At 40.6% G+C, this 16,030-nt stretch overlaps 1 protein-coding gene across 1 annotated transcript in view; it reads left to right on the top strand.

Annotated features, from left to right (window-relative positions):
• The window catches only part of CEP295 (centrosomal protein 295), a 55,206-nt gene that overhangs the window by 15,247 nt on the left and 23,929 nt on the right, over positions 1 to 16,030 (top strand). The window contains 10 exon segments of the mRNA XM_052671393.1: positions 729 to 862; positions 2,887 to 3,087; positions 4,252 to 4,376; positions 5,127 to 5,220; positions 7,128 to 7,241; positions 8,345 to 8,485; positions 10,411 to 10,594; positions 12,279 to 12,446; positions 13,303 to 13,527; positions 14,608 to 14,714. Of these exon segments, the coding sequence (XP_052527353.1) occupies positions 729 to 862; positions 2,887 to 3,087; positions 4,252 to 4,376; positions 5,127 to 5,220; positions 7,128 to 7,241; positions 8,345 to 8,485; positions 10,411 to 10,594; positions 12,279 to 12,446; positions 13,303 to 13,527; positions 14,608 to 14,714 (1,493 nt within the window).

Raw genomic sequence — 16,030 nt, forward strand, 5'->3', positions numbered from 1 at the left:
GCTGCACTCAGCTATGTGAACAGTCTTTGATTCTTACATCTCGCTATTGTTATGCTAATAATTCAGTCTAAGTCAATATAAGAGGTGACCTGGAACGGGCTGCCCAGGGAGGTTGTGGATGCCCCGTCCTTGGACGTGTTCAAGGCCAGGTTGGACGGGGTCCTGGGCAACCTGATCTGAATGTGTACGTTTGGTGGCCCTGCTAGGCAGGGGGGTTGGAACTACATGATCCTTGAGGTCCCTTCCAACCCGGGTGATTCTGTGATTCTGTGATTCTGTGACCAGCCCACTTTAACTGTGTGGTGAGGGTTGTGATAACTTTTTGGCTTCCAAGGAGTGGAATGGTGCTTGTTATTCACTTTCAGGTGTGACTTTTTAATGCATGGTGTAGATTGTGAAACTAATACTGTTGCAGCATTTGCTACATAGAGTCACTGAACCAAAGGAGCTGGAAGGGACTTTTGGGGATCATGAAGTCCAGCTCCCCTTGTAAAGCAGGTTCCCTATGGGAGATTGTGTGACAGAATGGTTCATGGAACTGCTGTTTGTGGCTGGCAGAGCTGTTGGATGCAAATGGAACAGGCATGAACAGTTGTAGCTCATATTCTTAGTACCCCGATAGTTTTGTAAGATTATGGTAATATATTGTTTGGTTTTTTTCCTACCTTATAGCTATCTTAACTTGTGTCACTTATACCCAAATCTCTATTTTCTCTGTTATCCTTTAGAAATCGGTTATTTTGTGTTTCTGAAGATGAAGAGGAAAGCATCAAAAGTTGGGAAACTGAGGCTTAGTCCTAATGAAGAAACCATGCTTCTGAAAGAGGAATATGAAAGAAGAAGAAAGCTGAGGCTGCAGCAAGTATGCTTCCATTTTTGCAAGTTGTCTGTTTCATAATGGAAAATAAGTTTTATTTCATATAAGCTAGCTTCTTCACTGTAATAATATTAGGCTTAGATTTAGCTTATGAATTATTTTCCATTGCCACGTTTATTTACAAGTATGTGTATATTTCTATTGTGGGTACCTTCTCAGTTTGTTACATTCACGTGGGCCTCTGTTCCAGAACTACTGCTTCCCTGACAACTGCACTGTGGTTTTGTGTGTGTGCTTGTTGGCAGTCAGCATGCAGGTCTCTCTTCTTCTGACGTTTCACATAGCGGAGCACAAATAAGCCAGCTCAGGCAAATCCAGACCTGAACAGCTTTCCACTTGATCAACTGTTATGATTTGTTATGATTAGCTGGCGACCTGTTTCAAGTGGTGTCCCCCAGGGGTCGGTGCTGGGGCCCATCCTGTTTAATATCTTCATTGATGACTTAGATGAAGGGATTGAGTGCATCCTGAGTAAGTCTGCAGATGACACCAAGTTGGGAGGTGGTGTCGATCTGCCTGAAGGTAGGGAGGCCCTGCAGAGGGATCTAGATAAGCTGGATCGCTGAGCCGAGGTGAATGGGATGAGGTTCAACAAGGCCAAGTGCCGGGTCCTGCACTTTGGCCACAACAACCCCAGCAGTGCTACAGGCTTGGGGATGAGTGGCTGGGTGAGTGTGAAGAGGAAAGGGACCTGGGGGTGTTGGTTGATGCTCGGCTGAACATGAGCCGACAGTGTGCCCAGGTGGCCAAGAGGGCCAACGGCATCCTGGCCTGTGTTAGAAATGGTGTGGCCAGCAGGAGCAGGGAGGTGATCATCGTCCTGTACTCAGCACTGGTGAGGCTGCACCTCGAGTACTGTGTTCAGTTTTGGGCCCCTCACTACGAGAAAGACATTGAGGCCCTGGAACGTGTCCAGAGAAGGGCAACAAAACTGTTGAGGGGTCTGGAGCACAAGACTTACGAGAGCAGCTGAGGGAGCTGGGAATGTTCAGCCTGGAGAAGAGGAGGCTCAGGGGAGACCTCATTGCTCTCTATGACTTTCTGAAGGGAGGTTGTGGTGTAAAAGGGTCTGGCCTCTTCTCCCAGGCAAATAGTAGGACCCGAGGAAACGGCCAGAAGTTATACCAGTGGAGATTTAGGTTGGATATTAGGAGAAACTTTTTCTCTCAGAGGGTGGTCAGGCACTGGAATGGCTGCCCAGGGAGGTGATGGAGTTGCCGTCCCTGGCAGTGTCCAAGAGGTGCTTGGATGAGGAGCTACGAGACCTGATTTAGTAGCTTGTGGGAGTGGGAGTGGGAGGGTGGTTGGACCTGATGATCTTGCAGGTCGTTTCCAACCTTGTGATTCTATGATTCTATGATGTCACAGTTCTTGATGCTTTAAATATTGCTCCTTTTAGAATTGAATGCCTGTTCATTGTCTTATTTTCTTCATTTTTGTTATGCTGTGCTGCTGTAATGGCACAGGGCTATTTCCCCTTTTTTAAAAAATATGTTTCTTTCCTTCCCCAGCCTTCCTCTGCTGTCCTGTACAAGCTGTCTCAGTCTTTCCTACCTTCAGAAATCATATACACTAACATTCTCTAAGATGTCTTTTTTCTTGCATATACTCCAGAGAAAAGAGTTTTATTGACAAAGGTGGAGAACAAACTTAGTAAACAAGCTTGAATTGGGCAGTACAGTTCTGAGTTTCTTTAGAGTGCGTTGTGTTGTGTGAAGTCTTTAAATTATTGCATTGTAGTTTGAGTATGAAGGCTGTACCAGGCAGTTTTTGCATTTTGTATGTCTGCTGTTTGTTCACTTTATGCTCTTAATGAAGATTAAATTTAGAATACATTATTCATTTTGGAAAAGGCTAATAGCACGTTTAAGGCATTTTCTGGATAGATTTTTAATGTAAAAGAAAATAAGTGGTAGGATACAAAAGTGGAGTGTGTTGTGGAAATACTTGTTAAAAAACATACTGCACCCTTTAATGTTACTGACAAGACATGACTTCTGTTTCTGCAGGTTAGAGAGCAACAGAAGTATATATCCTTGCAGATAAGACAGAAAGTAAAGCAGAGGAGGGAAGAGAAGCTACATCAATTAGAGGAGGCACTGAGAGCTGAATGGCAGAAAGCACAAGAGGAGAAGATGAAGGCTTTAGAAAAACTGTTTTTATCAAGCTTAAGAGCTGTTGGTGAGGGTCACCGACAAGCCAAGGAGAATGTAAGTAAACAGCTTGATGTTGTTGTCATAGAAATACTCGATGTTCTAGAAGTACTGAGATTGCCTGTTTCTTGGTTGGTCTGTTGTTTTTTGTTTGTTTGTTTTAATGTTCCTGGTCTTCGAGTCTGAGGAGTGAAGAATGGAATGTTTACTTTTGCAGATATTTATCCATGAGGCCGTGCTTGGTGAGAAGGAATGTGACTTTTTGTTGGGAAAGATTTAGAGTAACACTGCTGCTGGTGGGAGATCCTTATTCTCTGTTTGGGTGTAGATAACCCATTGAATTACTTTTAGAAGCCTGTTGGAGTCTGTAGGTTTTGTGTATATTTTTTCCAGGGGTTTTGTACAACTTTCTGTGTTTGGAAAATGAAATGTCCCAGCAAACCAATCTGCTGCAGCTTTTGCTGTGCAATCTCCTGAATTATGTGTATGTGATCTAACCTTTGTTAGCATGGCAGTGCATGTTAGATAACCATGGTACTTGACTGCAGTGCACGTGGTGAGTTTTATCTCAGATGTGCCACTCACTGCCTAACCTGTCTTTACCATCTTGCAATTTCCTTTCTATGCTTAGGAAGTCAAATTCCATTTTTTTTTATTCACTTCTTTAGACCTCCAGCCATAAGTACTGTTAAGGGCTTCAGAGGCTTTTGCATAGACTGCAGACTGTGTTGCTTTTCCATTCTGCAGCTGTGAACTAAACTGTCTTTGTTTCAAAATTCTGTGTAGACTCTGTTTGAGGGACTGCTGAGGTGGCTGGGTGAAAAATCCATAGATTTGCACTGATACGTAATTGTTTTAGTGAATGGCCAAGAGGTAGTAAGGTGCTTTATCTTCACAGATTAATCAGCATTACTAAGATGTGCAGGTATGTTTATATTACTGTTGTTACGAGGAGATTAAGAGAGATGCTAAGATTTCCAAATCAGTATTTGGTTACATTGGCTGAGGCAAATTTTCTGCTGTTGGCAGCAGACAAAAGGAGAATAGAGAAGATAGCAGAGGAGAAAAAGTGATTATTGAGAGAATTTTTACTCTAATATGGTGGGGAAGAATTTCAGGTTTCTGGTTCCTACTAAAGTATTTAATTTTGATCTTGATACTGATAGTATGAGAAGTAAATAAAATTGTGTGTTAAATGCTTGCAATATCCTTATTGTTAAGGAACCTGATTTAGAAGCTCTGGCAAAGCAAGCAGAGGAAAGGAAGCAAAGAGCAGAGAAGAGGCATAAGAAAGCACTGAAAGAGCAGAAGTTGCAGAAAGAGAAATTGCTTCGTGAACAAGCCCGGTATGCAGCAGTTGTTTAGTTTCATGAAGCACAGAGTGTATTTCAATGGTGTTACATGGTGAAAGGCAAAATTCCTAATGTTTGGAGCTGTTCAGTTTTGAAATATTATGGATTATTGTGTTCAAGTGTGGTTGTGGACAGACTTTTAAGTTTTGATAACATTTGTAGTTTTACATCCAAGACTGAAGCTGCCAGCTATACCAGCAGACCTGATCCACTCTTGGAGGCCAGGCAGCCCTTCAGCTCACTGTGTGCCTGCAGTTGGCAGGCAGCTGTCCAGTGACACGTAGCCTGTGTGCTCAGGTTGGTCACCATGGGAAGTTACTCACTTGAAAAAAGGACATGTTGCATTTGACACAGCCCAAACCTGAGCTGGCATGACAAGTGAACCCCAAGAATGTATTCCTGGGGATAGCTGAGCTTGAGTAGTGCTGACACCTACTGATTCAATGCTTAGCTTTGTTGAGCAATTAAAATATGTGGCAGCGATGTGGGGTGTTCTGAAAACAGAAGTGAAAAGTGCAATTTGGTTTGATCTCAAGAAACATGTATGTTACTGACATTTTTGCATTACTTCACAAGGTTAATTTTTCAGTGCTGTCTTTGAGATCTGTTGACTCTGCCGTATGCTTGCTTATTCTTGGCAGTTAAATGGAATGATTGATAAAGATTTTTGGTTTGCTTATTATTCTGCTCAGTGCTGTCATTGGTTCTTAAATCATTTTCTTTCTCTCTTCCTTTATTTCCAAGACGAATAGATGCACGTAAGCACGCCCTGGATGTGGAAAGAGAAAGAGCAGCCAGAGTTGCAAACCTGCCACCTCCTCCTCCACATCCTCTTGAGGTGTGTATCTGTGATGGTGTAGTGCATCATTGCAGGATACCATATCAATACAGTGCTCCATTGCTCTGACTCCTCACAGTGGGATATCTGAAATTGCTGTTTTCATACTGCAAGGAGAGTGGTTTGGTGATAATCAAGAAAGTCAATGAATTATGTATTAACAGACCTCCGATCTTCAGTACTTGTTTTGGTTTCTTATCTCTTTTTCATGTGGATTTTATTTCTCATAGTCAGGAGATGTTTTTATGGCTGATGTGTGTTTTGAATATCATTGTAATTTTGTTTTCATTTAAAAGTTGTGGTGACTCTGTGGTTTATCCCAGTATGCACATACTGCCTCACTTTTCTGTGATGGTGATGAGTGTCATGGACTCGTAGGATGGCTTGGGTTGGAAGGGACCTTAAGGATCGTGCTGGCAGGGTTGCCACCTGCTAGATCAGGCTGCTCAGCAGTAAGCATAGTATTTTGTTTTCTTCTGCCTTATTTGCTGTGTTTATTATTGTCTTTCTTCTGTTTCTTGCAGGGAATACAGAAAGTATGGTAAGCTGTTGAATTTTGATAGAAAAATAATAACTCAGGGCTAAAAGCAGTGGTTTTATTCTGTGCTGTACCTTTTAGGGGAATGACTTTGCGTCTCCTTCATGCTTCTTTTGAGTTCAGATGTATTCTGAATGCGTGTAGAAGTCACAGTAGAACTGCAGATCTGATGAACTACGGAAAAAACATGCTGTGCTTTTTCATTGTGTAGTTAACTTTTGAGGTAAATTTACTAACAGAACTCTTAGAATACAGAATTCGTTAATACAGAGTTTGTTGCCTAACGCATTGTGACCTTTCAGACCATCACATTCAGTAATATTCAGACCACAGACAAGAAAATAAAGAATTTGGGTATTTACTGAGGAAAGACTAATCTAGTCTCTCTCAGAGCCACTGCAATGAGAGCTTTTTCCCAGCTCCACTCAGCACACGAGGTATAGGTTTGTGTCTTGAAAGATAGGGAACTGATGCATCTGGAGAAGCTGAGTAAGGACTGATCCTCACTGTTTTCAGAATGATTAAAGGAAGGGATACTTACATGCCTTTATTTGTACCCTTTACTGCATACTCCTGTGCAGATCTTATTTGCTGTCCAGCATTTTCTTACTATAAAAGTTGACTGTGTGTGGGTTAAAGCAAGTGTTGGAGTGATAGAAAGTGTCTGGGGTTATTCCTTGTGGAGTTACCTCATTTCTTTCCCACTGAGAGCATTGGTCTGAGCCAAATAAGAGGAGATCTGGTTGCTCAGTGTTCAGAATGTCTTTCAGATAAGAGTTGACATTAGGTTGTATTCCTAAAACATTAAAAAAATCTTGGTGCTGTTTGTGTGAACACTTTTCAATGAGGTTATGGAAAATGCTCTTTCTCCTGGCTGTCTAACAAACTGAACATAATGGACTGAGTTCTATATACAGAGTCTGTACTTGAGAAAGGTTGTTTACCATTATGTGTAATGATATTGTGGGTCTGAGGTTGCCCTGTATGCAGGTGGCCATGGCAGCTGTTGCGTGGGGTTTGTGTTGGAGCATTAAAGCCCAAGCACTTCTGAACTAAGCTGATGCTCTTGAAGGAGGAAGGCGCAGCTCCGTGATGAATGCCAACGTCTGTGGAGGAGTTTGCTGCGTGCTGATAGATGCTCTCAGTTATTAAGCTTTCTAAGTATTCTTTATGCTGATATGGTTTTTTAAAATTATTAAATGTATGTAAGGAGTGAAATGACAATGTTTTCTGGAGATAATTTTCTGTTTTTTAATTTTTTGCCTTTGTTTGACACTAATTTAAGAAGTGCGGAGCTCATTTCTCTTTCATTTAGCTGCTTTGCCAGAGGAAGCTGTTCTCTATGGCTTATCTGTACTTTTCTTTCTAGAATCTGGAAGTGAAGAAGATTGCTGCCATGAAGGCCCATGGTGCTGGCAAATTTTCTGTTACACGTTACCACATTTCAGAACCTTATGCAGACAGAGAAATGGATGCACAACAGGTGATTACCTCCCCAGTGTTTGTGATATACACTGCCACCTTTCTTTCTTTGTACTGCGTTCTGTATCTGGGTATCACCTTAGCAATTAGGCTTCCATTTTAAGGCCTATGCTAAGTTAATTGTTGTCCTTGCCCTGCTTTTTCCTCTTCTCCTCTTTTAGCTGTGTACACTCATTCTTTGCTTCACATTCGTGCTCAGACGTTCATGCATTCAACAGCTTTAACTTGGCAAAGTCTGATTTGGGGAAAAGAATCTTGAATAGAGCTTTGCCAAATGAAAAGGTTTACTCAGGTTTACAGTACAGTCCCAGACCAAAGTTAGATCAGAAGAGGAGGAGCTGGAAAAGTAAAAGATGGAGTAAGAACTCAGCTTTTAGGGGTGGTGATCTGTTGTTTGGCTTATCTGTGATGTGAGACCACAGTCTCAATTCCTGTTTGCTATCACCTTTGTTTAGATGGAGTTCTCTTGAGACTCATGAATTTTTGAGCATTCTCTCCAGTGGCATTGTTTTTGTTCATGAGTTTTTAGACTAAATGATAAGAGCAGGTGCTTTGGTCTGAACTCTTGGAATTTTTGGAAAGCTCCAGAATGTTTATCTTCATAGCCTTGGTTATTTGAAATTATTTTATTTTTTTAATTTTCAGGTGTTACTGAGTTTGTACGTAAAACTTGCAGATTTTTTTCTGGTTTCTCGAATGAAAATGGAAACATTTCTGATCTTATTTAAAACCTTTAAACATACAGGTAGTGAATTTGTAATACTGATGGCATTATTTGTTTTTACCTGGTATTGTGGGAAAAATAATCACTGCAATAAAAGATGGATAAATGATTGTCTCTATGGAGTTTGGAACTAGAATACTTTGATTCCTAACCCTTCTAAAATGTGCATGTTTGCTTTTTTTTTTTTTTTCATTTGTATGAATATTGTTTGGTCCTGCTTGCAACTGAATGCTGTAAAGCCTTTGAAGGTGGTTCGTATTGTGCTGTATGCTTTTTCTGTAAATCCCAAGTGTTTTTGCTACAGAATTACTCACTTAATGTTAAGTACACTTTAAACTACCAGAAGAACTCAGTGGACTAAACTAGTAATTGTCTGCCAGCCAGATGCTCGGTTGGCAGCCGAAGAGGAGGTGAAGCATTTGAAGGAGCTACATGAAGAGGCAGAGAGGGAGAGAAAAGAGCAGCTTGAAAAGGCGCATCTCAGAGGAAGTCATGCCCTGAAGAAGCTCCATTTGGCTCAGGTAGGCAAAGCAGACATCTAATGTCAGGTACCAGCACCTGTTTTTTTACTGCCAAAATGACCAATGTTAAGAAAGCTGTAGGTCGGTATTTGCCAGAGCGGCTGCGGTTTCAAGAGGAAGATGTTTGGACTTAACAGGGTTTTCAGAATGCTTTCAAAACATGATCAAACTCAACTTGCTTATTTTAGCTGTCTGGAAGCCTATAGGGTGATCTTTCACTAAGATAAATTGGAAATATATTTGGATGCAGAATAGACACTACAAGTCAGCTTTTCTTGGGCCATAGCTCTTCGTACCATTACAGTGTCTTTATTTGAAGTATTTGCTGTTTGTTTACATGCCGGCTGAGGTCAGGGGAATCCTCTGTGTCAGTTCAGTGGGAACTAGAAATTGAATTCTTGACTTTTAAATACATGATAGCATTGAAAAAAACACATTTCACATTTCAAGAACCTTGACAAAGTTGCTCTGCACTTCGTGACTTTTAGCTATGCCTGACTTTTTTGGTATAAAGGTGCTTCTGAGCTGAAATGCCTCATGAGTTAAGTGCTTGAAGTATTTGGATAATGAATCACAGAACTGGAAGAACACTGGTTTGAGTCCTCATTTCATCAACTGTTCCTACTGCCATTGTTTAAAAGCTTGTTTATGTTATAGCTATGTGAGATTGAGGAGAAAGCGTGTAATGATTTTGAATTATGTCCAGAATGATGGGTATCATTCTTCAAAGCACCTCTGAGAATGTCAGCCACCCTAAATCTCACTAATATCCTTTGAGAAAATTGGAATCTATAGACTCATTTTCAGTCCTTCTCCCTCCCTTACATTTTACAGTTCACTTTACATTTTAAAATAGTATTTAATGTATTCATTCAGGGTTTGGTGCTTCTCTCAGACTTTCCTCACCTTTGCATCCTGTTCAGACAAGAGGTGTAAGGACCTTTTGCTACCCAATACAGTGGGAGGTGTGGATAACATGAACTTAATTCTCCCTCAGCTGCAAGGGCTGCTGAATAATGCTGTGTGCAGCACCAGCTGTGACCTGTTAGGAGAACTGCTTCTGCAGTGAGAAGGCAAACACTCACATATAAATATGCACTTCTTGCAGAGCCTGCTTGTGAATTCTTGAGCTGCTTGCTTTTTTCTTTTTTGTTATTGATGTGAGCAGGTACAAATGTTCACAGTCTGTTTTCAAATCCACACTTGGATTCAGATTGGGTCTTTGCAGTACTCTTGCTATTAATCTGTTGCTGGCATAAAACCTGTTTCATTAAATGTGTATGTATGAGAGAAACTGTTAAATACGTGATTATATGCATGGTTCAGTATGTGGGCATAACTTTTTGTTGTCAAATTCTACCCGAAGCTGACAAAAACCTTTAAGCTTCGTCGTGACTTCCTCATGGGATGTATCGAAGTATCTCAGATTCTCAGATTGTTTCTTCTTATTAAGAAGACGACTTCTTAAATTTTCAGCATTTTAACTTATGATGAATTTTTCCCCTTAACAAATTATAGATAAAACTTCAAAAATAAAAGATAGTTTTAATGTGACATTGAGCATCAAGAGTATTGGCTTGCTTAAAAGTAACAGTTACTGAAGTACAGACTAAAAAGTAGCTTATTAATGGAAGTACTCCTTTACTTTATACAACAGAAGAGTTAATTCTGTTTAGGGAAGCCAGTCTGCAGTGTACCATCCCATACTTTGTTTTTTGCCAGATCTTCTAGGTTGGAAATGCTCTCATGTTTAAAGGTCAGGTATAGTCTTCTCCCAAGGAAGCACCTGCTTCCTAGAATAAGATTAATTTAATTCTAAACTCTTCAAGTTAACTTCATGGTAACCAAGTGGAAGTGTTTTATCAATCCTGACATACTGCTGTCTGAAAGTTAATGCTGAGTGCTCATCACCCCTTTACTTGAAGGATAGGGAAAGGCTACTGAAGGAACTGGAACAAATGCAGAGAATGGATCGAATGCGCAGAAGACAGATGGTAGCACAGATGCCACCTCAACTTTTTGTGCCTGGATACAAACGCATGGAAATAAAAGAAGAGTGGCAGAAAGAATTGGAGTTTGCCTTTGAAGATATGTACAGTGAGGACAGAAGTGAGTAACCTGTGGGAGGATGCTGATTCTGGCTGCCCAGAGATGCTGCTGCAGCCACGTGTTCCCAGGCGCAGCAAGTAGCGAGGCTGCACATTTTTTCCTGGTGGTATGCACACAAACAGTACGGATTGCTTCGTCCTGTTTCCTGCTCTGTGTGGTGCTGTGGGGAATACATCTGTACAGCGTTGATCCCTCCAGCAGTTAGTTCCAGACACTGTCGACCCAGTAGCTGGTCCCTGCATCCCAGACCCACCCAGTTGCTGGCATCTGAACTTAGAAGATGCTGAGGCTCATAGCCCTACTCCAGCTTCTTGTGCTTGGACACCCTTGCTTACAGATATGTATGCACATACCTTATAGCACTCTCAGCACAGAATGGATACTCCACTACTTAAAGTTAGATGCTCATTCTGTCCAGTAGCTGATCACAGGCCTTGTAGCCTTCCATTTACTCTGCAGTGTCTATAGATGCACCACTGTGCTCAGTAGGTGCTATGGATCTCTGGGTAAGGTGGCTTTAAGTGCTCCTTCTACCCTGCTGGTGTTGGCTCCTTGGGCTCCCCAGTAGCTGCTTCTGGACATGTGAACTGCTGCTTCACTCCAGCTCTTGCTGTGCAGACATCACTGTTGTGCAAGCACGCATACGTTATCAATGCCAGCAGTAACTGACCTTGGATCCTCTCTAGTTCTGTCAAAGCCATGTATGGACTTATGCCAGCAAGTTCTTGGTTGAGCTTGTGACCCCACCATCCCCATGTAGCTGGCAGGGATCTCCTGATCCTCCAGTGGCCAGCAGGCAGACCCTCTGGTCTCTCTGGTATCCGGCCCAGTCTTATGGCTGCTTTGATACTTGGCTTCCAAGCCCCTTGTTATTCTCAAGGACTAATCTGGCTTGCTATTTGCTAATCCTTGCATACTAATATGTATGTTTTGGTTCTACTCTGGTCTCTGCTGCAGTTGCTGCCTGCTATGCACCCATACGCATGCATACAAAGTAGAGGGTTCCTCACTCACAAAAAATGGAATTTAGCAAAAAGACAGGTCAGAGCCTGTGCACCATCTGGCCTTTTCTAAAATTTATATATGTTTACTCCTCTGTTTCTACCCCAAAACTTGTTTCTTCTCAGTCTAACTTGATTCTTCCCTTTCTCCACCTTTGATTCTTTCCCTACATGTCCACAAGTCCACAACCCATTTATCTCTCTTAGGCAGTAGCCCTCAATCCCTCAATCTGTACAGTGATCCTCAGAAAGCCTCTCTCATGGATTCATCTTCTGGGATTTTGCACCTGGACGATGGGATCAATGTCTGTCCCATGACAGCACTGTGAGCAGCCAGCTTAGGGTGCTTCTTTTCTCTGAAGAGGTTACTGGGCTCCACCTCTATTTACTGCTCTGCTTTTTGTGTGGAGGTAGAACTTTTACTTTATATCCTCTTACTTTGAATGACCTTGTTAGGGGAAATGACCTTGTTTTATGGGAAACCACAGGTCTGAATTAAAAAGATTGCTAATCTAAATGGCTTCAATTTTGAAAGTCTTCTGTTCTGGGGAGAAAAATAGTTGGAGTAAAACTGTTGTGAAACAAACTGTTGATATTGTAACTTCTTAGGAACTTGTATAACTTGTGGTGTTTGCATTTTATTCTAATTAGTCACTTTTCTGTGTTTGTGTTCCTTTAATTAGAAATGAAAGGAGACTTGATTTTGCAGTTTGAACCACAGCCTTTGCCATCCCCTTCTGATAGATCTCAAGATAACGATCTTGATCTCTCTTTGGAGCAAGAATCTGTTTGTGACACTCAACAAGAATTGGGGCAGATGGTGGAGGAGGAGATCCCTGCTGAATCAGAAAGTAAACTTCTAAACTCAGTCTTTCTTGTTTTACAGCAGAAGAGGTTGTGTGTTAGTATTAATTAAAATGTCTAAGTACTAAAATTCCATAATGAATATGAAGTGTTTTAAAGTTAAGTGATTTATGATGCTTACCACTGATGATGAATATTCTGACATACAAGTTTGAAGTAGAAATTACTTTTTCTAATACACTTCAGTTCATTAGAATACTGAGATTATAATAGCTGCAAGAACAGTAATGTTAGCTGTAGTGTTTTCTATATAACTATTGCAAATGATGAGATGGCACAGGTATATGAGATATTAGCCAAGTGAATACTGAAATTTGCTTTAGCTTGACTTCATGCGAAAGTCTACTTATTGTGTACATCCTTTATGCTCTGTGTTGTGCTCATTTTGTGCATAGGCCACACTAGTGGCATGTGTGCATGGCATGAGCAGAATAACTGAACAAGAGATGTGCTACTGAATATTGCTGCACGACAAGCATTTCTGCCATGTTGCTTTGTTGGCACTGAACGTTTCTGGGGCTGTGATGCATTCATTGTGTTGCCAGTTCTACTACAAAGGGAGGGCAGGGAAGTACAAGTATTGCTGCTGGTTTCTGCAGCAGTGTAGTCTGTAAGGAATCTGGTTCTGAAATGCTGCAACCCTCTTGTTATTGCATCCTGAGACACATTGCTGCTTCTGTCTTGTAAGGAGAAGAAAATACTTAAGCTTTGAGACTTGATAATGTAGTTAGTTATTCAGCTGTGTAAGCAATTAAAAGAAGTTGTTTGTTGTGTTTTTTGTTCTTTTCTGTAACATGCAGGTAATCATTACCTAAATCTCTTAAAGGTTTATGTTATTTGTAGGTCATAAAGAGGCAAAAACTCATCAACCTCAATCAAAACTTGCGTTGAAGAAATTGCTGAACAAGATTAGAAACCAAAAAGAGGAGTGGATATCAAAAAGTGAGAAAGAGTTTCCAAGCAAGATTGAGACTATTGAATCAGGCACTATTGCTGGCAAAGAGACACAGCAGGTTGATTTAGATCTGAATGATGAGCAACACAAAAATTCTGAATGTGAAGCCACAGGTATGGAATACGTGCTCGCATTGACATTGTTGTGTAGGAGAAGTCCATAGGGTGGACTGTAACAATTGTTTTAAATCTGAATGAATCTTTCGGTGGTGGTGTTTTATTGTGCTGCCAAAAAGTAAATCCAGTTCTCTCATCTCTGCCTTTCGTCTTCCTCATAAAGATCTCTCTGAAGAAAGATGTCTAAAGTACCTCTATATTACAAATCTCACCCAAATTTTGGTCAGACTTCATGCTGCTGTGTTTTAAAAGGTGTTTACCTATGGGGGCAGAAGTTGTGGGGCAAAATTGGTTGTGGGAGTTTTTTACCTGTTGAACTGGAAAAGCTGAGTTATGAGATTCACAGCTAGAAATGATTGACAGGCATGAGCTGACGTGTCTGTAGTGAGGGATTTTTCCTGGACTTAACGCACCATTCCAAAAAGTCTCAGTATAAAACTGGATCTTACAACAGTCAAACATCCCATTTTGTTTGGTAGCTCCTCTTGGTTTGGAGTTTCCCACCCTGTGTTGCTATTTTAGTAATGCAAGTGCTGAAGGTGATGAATGTGCATGAAGATTTGATTTTTGTGCTTTTGTATTTGCCTTGAGAGTGCTGGCTTTAGATCCTCCTTTTGTTCTTAGAGGTTAAGACTTTTTTTTTCCTATACCTGAGGAGGATGATTTTTCTATCAGGCTACCAAATGATTTAGAAAACAACCAGTGCTGAATCCAGCTAGAACTGAGCCATTGCTCATTGCTGAGCCTTTCACCAGGCTGGATGTGGCTCTGAGCACATAAAAGGGGGTTGAAAGTTGACGATCTTTGTGGTCCTTTTCAATCCAGACCATTCTGTGATTCGGTGATTTCTTTGTAGTCGAGAATGGCACGTGATAAAGGGCCATTAATGACTTAAATAATGCAAAACCTGATCTTTCCAGCTCACGGAGATGAGCTGAGGGGATGGAGATGGTCATCTTGTCAAGGCTGCCTGCTTGTGCGTTTTTCCTTTTGAGAGCTTGGGAAACTAAAGCAAGATGTAAACAAGATATGAAGCTTTTTCTGGGTGCATTTATAGTGCAATAATATGTATTTTAGAGTCTGACGAGATGTTGGAACATAGAGTTGCACTTGAAAATACAGTTCTAATCCATCCTCAAGAACAAGCAGCTAAAATTAGAATGGAAAATGAGAGACAGCAGTGGGTAAGTGTGAGTGAATATACTTTTTTGTCTCAGTTACGATGTAAAATGAAGTGATTTACAGAAGGTAATAAAGGTGATAAAATGCTTCAGGTTCTAAAGCTGCAACAGACACGTTCAGCATACTGTTAACATTTTAAAGGAACTTTTACTGCAGCATTATCTGTACTTGGCCTTTGTGTAGTAGCTTTTATTTTATAGCAATTAGCGAATACTGGCTGGAATGTAGAATAGTGTGGAGAAAAATTCTTTTGTAAAATTTAACAGCTACTGCAGGCAAAGGATTCTATGCCATGATTAAGTAAGAATTCCAGTTGTCAGGTAGCACCTTTTTGGCTTAAGGAAAAGGTCATCACCAGTATGGAACTGTGAAGATTTTACTTGTGAAAGATTTAGCTTTACTTGTGAAGATTTAGCCCTGTGCAATCGTACCTGAAAGTCTGTAGGATTGCACAGTGACAGAAAAAGCTTGCAAACTTTGAGTATTTTGTCTCTCAGTTTATAAATCAAATGCAGAATGTCTTCTGCTATCTATACGAACACTTTGTTAATGACATGTGCATTATATATCTATATTATACGTATTTAATTATATTTTTAATTTATCTTAGATAAAGACCTGCCAGCTGTTACGTGGTGGTTTCTTAACTAAAAAAAAAAAAAAAGTTGAATTTCAGGTCCCACTGCAACCTTAAGCTGTAGTTTTAAAGTACAGAAATTCAGGAAATAAATTTCACAGAATAATATTTTAGTGAGGAGCAGAACAAGAGGCAGCTGGTCTCCTGTGGAAGTGGGGTTACTTTCTTTAACATGTTTTCTCCCACTTAACACGTGTCCAGATGTATATATTTCTATGTTTCCATTTCTGTTAACTACTCCCAGCTTCTCCTTGGGCTCCCTTCATTACTACTTAGAAATTTTTCTTCACTTCCATTCTAAAAGTGTGTGTGCTGTTACTTCGTGTGGCTGTGAGTGATTCGTAGATGAAAGATACTTGGAAAGAGATTAAAAATAAACAAAACACTTGAGAGATTTCTGGAGTGCTCTTAAAGTGGTGGGACATGAGCCATTTCAGAAGTTGGGTAAGATTTGAATTAGCATTTAAATGCGTTGAACTTCTGATGAGAAGTTCTGTAAAATGCAAAATAGACTTCTGAGTTCAATCCAAAAGAAGGACTTCCTTTGCAGCCTCTGGAAAATTATGATGCTTCTTGAGTAATTAGATTTGGATTTTTATCCATTCTGTTCGTTCAGTGGCAGATAACTGTGCAGTAGTAAATGGATCAAGGGGCCATTAGAAATTTCAGTCACTACTAAAA

This window comes from Tympanuchus pallidicinctus, unplaced genomic scaffold (genome assembly GCF_026119805.1).
Source record: "Tympanuchus pallidicinctus isolate F22 unplaced genomic scaffold, pur_lepc_1.0 scaffold11, whole genome shotgun sequence".
Classification (NCBI taxonomy): Eukaryota; Metazoa; Chordata; class Aves; order Galliformes; family Phasianidae; genus Tympanuchus; species Tympanuchus pallidicinctus.